The 5,051-nt window shown below is 53.9% G+C and overlaps 1 protein-coding gene across 1 annotated transcript; it reads left to right on the top strand.

Moving 5' to 3' along the window:
* Positions 1-2,672: 2,672 nt before the first annotated feature.
* On the top strand, positions 2,673-4,690 carry LOC106893807 (cytidine deaminase-like). Its single transcript, XM_014952032.1, has 4 exons — positions 2,673-2,850; positions 3,190-3,301; positions 3,519-3,573; positions 4,323-4,690. The coding sequence occupies exons 1-4, from the start codon at positions 2,673-2,675 to the stop codon at positions 4,434-4,436; spliced, it is 459 nt and encodes a 152-aa protein (XP_014807518.1). The 3' UTR covers positions 4,437-4,690.
* The last annotated feature ends 361 nt before the right edge of the window (positions 4,691-5,051 follow it).

Below are 5,051 nucleotides of genomic sequence, written 5' to 3'. Positions count from 1 at the left end.
CCCCAGCCCCCCAAAACTGGGTGGGGGGTGCCTCCCTGCCCCCCCCCCTTCTCTCTCTTCCCCCCCACCCCCCCCACGCAGGGGGGGAATGTCCCTACCCCGGTGCGGTGGGATGCAGCCGCCCGGTATCCGATGATCCCGGTTTCCCAAAGGGAAGGATGTGGAGCTGTTTGGCCGAGGATGATGCCGCCGCGTTCCGGCTGCCTCCTGCGCCTGCTGCGGGAGCGAGCGACGGCGGCTGCGGGGACGCAGCTCTCCGTGGGCTGCTCCACCTCCCCGCGACGCCGCCGTCGTTCGTCGTCGTCGCCCTCGGTTCACGCTCAGGCAGGGAAATAAAGATGCTGGTGTAATAAAGACACCCCCTCCCCCCCCACCACTGCCTCCAGCAACCAGAGCCCACCCACGCGGGGGGGGAAATTAGGGCAGGATCCGGGGGGGGATGATTTTTGGGAGGGTCAGACATCCGTGAGGAAAGAAGGGGTTTTTCCCCAAAGCTGAGCGCTGCACTAAGGGGTGCACCAGGGTTTGCAGATCATGCAGGTCTGCTGGTATTTTTTTGCTCCAAAAATCCCATTTTTCCCTATTATTTTCACCCTCCCTCTCGGGCTCAGCTTTTGCCTTTTAACCTGTTGCTTTTAACTCCGGCCGAGGCCCTGGGATGGATTCTCTCTGGGCAAAAAGAAATGCCATTTGGAGCAGCTCAGATTTTTGGGGGAGCGCTGTGGGTGCCTGTGAGATTTCAGCCCCATGGCAGAGTCTGAGGCTGTTCAGGATTCAGCTCCTTTGGTTCAAACCCTAATTTCCACTTTTTTTTTTTGCCACCTGGGGCTTTTTGTGGGTGCAGCGGGGAGACCCTTGGGCTCAGGGACCCACAGAGATGCCCTGGCTGCCTTGGGGTTAAAAAATGGGGAGGAGAAAGGGGTAAAATAACAGCGTGTGCCCCCATTTTTAGTGAATTTGGGGAGGAAAACCTGAGCAGGGTGTTGCAGGGAGCGGGAAGCCATTTCCCAGCAGCTTCCCAGCTTTTCTACGGTTTGAGCAAAGCAACTGCAACCTTAAAATAGCTGCTTCACAGGCAGTGCCGGCCCCGCTCCTCTCACTGCCGTGGCCTCGGCAGCCTCGTAGGCTTTTGCAGCCAAAATAATAAAAAAATGTAGGCGTTGGAGGTAGTTTTTGGCTTTTCTGCTGTGTCTCGGGCTGTGTGGTTTGCTCCCGGCACCAGGATGGTTTTGGGGGAAGGGGCGATTAGTGAATTAGTGCAAACGAGGAAGGTTTCAATCCACGCCAGCCTCTACCTCTTGTTATTTCTGTTCTCACCCTCATCGACAGAGTTAAGGACTCTTTATTTAATTGTGTGGGGTTCATATCAACAGGGCAGGATTAAACCTTCCACGAAAGCTCTTTTATTTATAAATCCCACATTATTTAGGAGCGGGGTCCCCCTGCTCCCACAGTGCCTCCCACAAGCTGACTGGGGCTGGTTTTCCTTTTCCCTCTCAGGTTTTGGGGGGCACAATGAGAATTGTGGCTCATTTTAGGTGGGAAAACAACTGGGATTTGCACTTCAAAAGCTGAAAGAAAGGCTCTGAGTTGGTTCAGTGCTGCTGATCCCTCCTCTAGATGCTTCTTGCCTCGACTGACTGCCTTTGCAAGTAACTAACTGTCATCATTAGGTTCCAGGGTGAACGAGCACCTGCACAGCAGGAGGAAGGTGGGTGACCTGGGATAATACCCATCCATTCTCAAATCCCAGCGTTTGTACCACATCAGAGGCTGCTGCTAATTTGGGTGCCACATCCCAGCCTGTCTTGGCTTGTCAGCAGCGACCCAGCGCCAAGATTTGCTGGCAAAACCGGCGGGTAAGGTCAAAATCCTCCCCAAATCCAACAAACTGGACAAAAATCCCAGTGATAAATGAGCAGAGGCTGTGACATCCATCCTCGCAGCTGGAAAATGGGGCATTAAGCTCCTCCAGCAAGGGATAAAAAAAGAGATATCTTTAATTAAAGAGCAATTTGCTGATCAGCCTGGCATCCCGGGAGCCCTTTACCCGGCGTGGGCTGATTCCCATGGAAGAATTTGGACTCGAGCAGCACGAGGGCATCCCAAAACGGGCTTTTATGGCCCCCCTCTTCAGCCAGCTTTCCCTGCTGCTCGGCAGCCTGTAGGTAAAAGACCTGGAAAAATGTGATGTATATATATATATTTTATTTTTTTTTTCTGTTTTCAATCAAATGAAGTTATTTCTTTTGATCTCACTGATCGGGAGCTGCTTTCCCCCCCTCCCCTCCCCTTCCTCCAGCAGTGATTTAATGACATTTTACCGTGGAGCCGCGCAACCAGTTTTCAACTGGGGAGGCAAAAAAAAAAAAAAAACAAACACCACCGAGGCAGCGGCAGAAAAAATGCCCTGTCGGGACGGGGAGAGGAGGAGGTTAAAAGAAAAAACAAATAAAAGGGAGAAATTAGAAGAAATGAGAACAGTGGGTCGGGAGGGCATGCAGGGCACCCCCTGAGCCTGATGCTTTGGGGGTCAGGGCTGGCCCTGGGGATGCTTCCCGGCCGTCGGCTGCGTGCCGGGGCGTTATCCCGGCGGGGCTGGCCAGCCTATTTTTTCCAGGCGAGGAAATATTTAACCGCGGCGTCAGCGAGCAGAGCAGGAGGGTGCAGGCATGGAGGAGGGTGGCGGGCAGCACCCGGTCCCCGCTGCCCCCCCGGGGCGACCCCAGGAGGAATCCCTGCAGCTCCTTCTGCGCCGCAGCCAGGAGGCCAAAAACTGTGCCTATTGCCCCTACAGCCGCTTCCCGGTGGGCGCCGCGCTGCTCACTGCCGGCGGGGAGATCTTCTCTGGTAAGCCAGGGCTGTGAGACCCCCAATCCTTTAGGTTTTGGGGTCCCCCATGCAACCCTTTGGGGGTGCAGAGGGAACAGGGTGCTGGTTCCCTCCCCCCACCCTCCCCCTCTTGGCAGTCACCATCCCAGACCGAGCCAAAGATCGCAGCGGATGGGAAAATACGGGAAATAAATAGGGGAAGCGGGGAATGTGTTGGCAAGAGGGTGGTGAACAGGGAATATGGGGCTTTTTTTGCAAATTCCTCCACCCTACCCCCCGCCACTGGACAAAATGACCCAGAGGGGAGCTGGTGGGGTTCAGGGTGGCTGAGGGGGGTTGCTGGGGGCTTCCCCGCAGGGTGCAACGTGGAGAACGCCTGCTACAGCCTGGGGGTGTGCGCCGAACGCACCGCCATCCAAAAAGCCATCTCCGAGGGACACACCAGGTTCAAGGCCATGGCCATCTCCAGGTAAGGGCACCCCGAGGGACGGGCAGGGGGGGCAGCAGGAAAAACCCCAAGGGGCAGCTTCTGAGAATTTTTTTGGGGGGAAGCAGCATTCTGCGTGTTTTTTGGAGGATGTTTGGGGGTAAATACGCTGTCGCTCTTTATTTATTGGTGGATGAAGGTCTTCTACAGGTGTTCTCCCCGCCCCAAGACTGAGTTCTGTTCCCTTCTCTTTTGGCAGTGACATGAGGGACTTCATCACACCCTGCGGTGCCTGCAGACAAGTGATGAGAGAGGTGAGTGTTCACGAGGGGACCCCACATCTCCTGACCCCAGGCATCGTCCCCAAACCCAGGCATTGTCCCCTGACCCCAGGCATCTCCCCCAAAACACCTGGAAGTACAAATGGGGCGTTGCAGCCCCTGTCCCCAACCCCAGAACCAACTCTGGGCTCCTCAAATTGCCCTCTCTGGGAAAGGGGGATTCCTCCCTGTTCCATGGGTGGTAATTCATTAACTCGCCCTCTCCAGGGGGTTTAATTCCTCCCAGGAGCAGAGTTTGGCCCCGGAGCTGTTGCCCCGGCTCTGCCAAGCCTGAAAATGGGGCTTTTCCTGCAAAAAGCTGAGCTCCCCACAGAGCCCATCCTGCTCTTACCTCCCTCCTCCCCATGGGCACCCTGGCACCTGCAGCCTGGTTTTGGGTGGTTAATATTTAATGGGCCACGGGGCTCAGCTCAGTGGCCGGATTCATCAGGTTTGGAGGCACCAGGACTCACCCTGGGGCAAGGTGGGGAGACAAAAATGGAAGATCTGAGCCCAAAATACCCCTTGGGTCAGACGATGCTGAAAAGCCACCCCAAAATACATGCAATAGAGGGGGATGCTTGCCCCGAACCTGGCCAAGAAAAAAAAAAGCCACCCCAAAATACATGCAATAGAGGGGGATGCTCGCCACGAACCTGGCCAAAAAAAAGGATTATTTGAAGAATTTGAGGAAGAAGTGCAGGTTTTGCAGCAAGGCACTTTTTCTCCCTCTTCTCCTCCAGTTTGGCACAGACTGGGATGTCTACCTGACCAAAGCTGATGGGACCTACATCGTCAAGAGGCTGGAGGAGCTGCTGCCGCTCTCCTTCGGCCCCGAGGACCTGAAGAAGGTGTGAGCAGCGCGGCCAACACCGGCCTTTGCCCTTTGGCAGCAGGGGAGGATGGTTTTCCCCAAATCCCCCGGTGTGTAAGCGGCTTTTTGGGGACGATGCAATGGGAAATGTGTTTATAGTGTTAAGTTATCCATTCCTCTCGCTCGATTTCTGATTCCGCGCTGATTCGCAGATGCCGGCCCCACCTCGCCCCAGGGAAATGGCGAAATCAAATTGTAGAAATTCCCTGTTATTAGAAAAAAAAAAAAAAAAAAAAAGTAACACAATCACACGTGTCCATGAAGTTCTATAATTCCCAATGAACCAAAGTTCTTAGCACATATGTCACTACTCAATCATTCTTATCACCTCTGTCTTGGGACCTGGGTCATCCAACCAAGAGCACAAGTTTTCATCAGAGCTGAATAATCAGCTTGCTTCCATGCCGTTAAGGACAATGAGGATATTCGAACTTTTTACAAGTGATTGGTGTAGGCATAATTGAGAGTGACATTACACAGTTGGAACTTTAATCTCAAAAGGAAAATAAATATGGTATTTTTCCAGAGAAAATTCTACAAAGCTCAGACTTCCTAAAAACTACTTGGCACAAAACTCCAATTTGGGCATGGTGGGTGC

Source organism: Calidris pugnax, unplaced genomic scaffold (genome assembly GCF_001431845.1).
Source record: "Calidris pugnax isolate Ruff unplaced genomic scaffold, ASM143184v1 scaffold161, whole genome shotgun sequence".
NCBI lineage: Eukaryota > Metazoa > Chordata > Aves > Charadriiformes > Scolopacidae > Calidris > Calidris pugnax.
The sequence above is the reverse complement of the archived record's forward strand: the minus strand, read 5'-3'. Positions and strand labels throughout refer to the sequence as shown.

What these genes read in the sequence shown, in the direction of transcription:
- LOC106893807 (XM_014952032.1), top strand. Translation starts at nt 2,673, where the DNA reads ATGGAGGAGGGTGGCGGGCAGCACCCGGTCCCCGCTGCCCCCCCGGGG. An exon ending in CGGCGGGGAGATCTTCTCTG is followed by an intron (nt 2,851 to 3,189) that starts GTAAGCCAGGGC and finishes GCTTCCCCGCAG; the next exon opens with GGTGCAACGTGGAGAACGCC. An exon ending in AAGGCCATGGCCATCTCCAG is followed by an intron (nt 3,302 to 3,518) that starts GTAAGGGCACCC and finishes CTCTTTTGGCAG; the next exon opens with TGACATGAGGGACTTCATCA.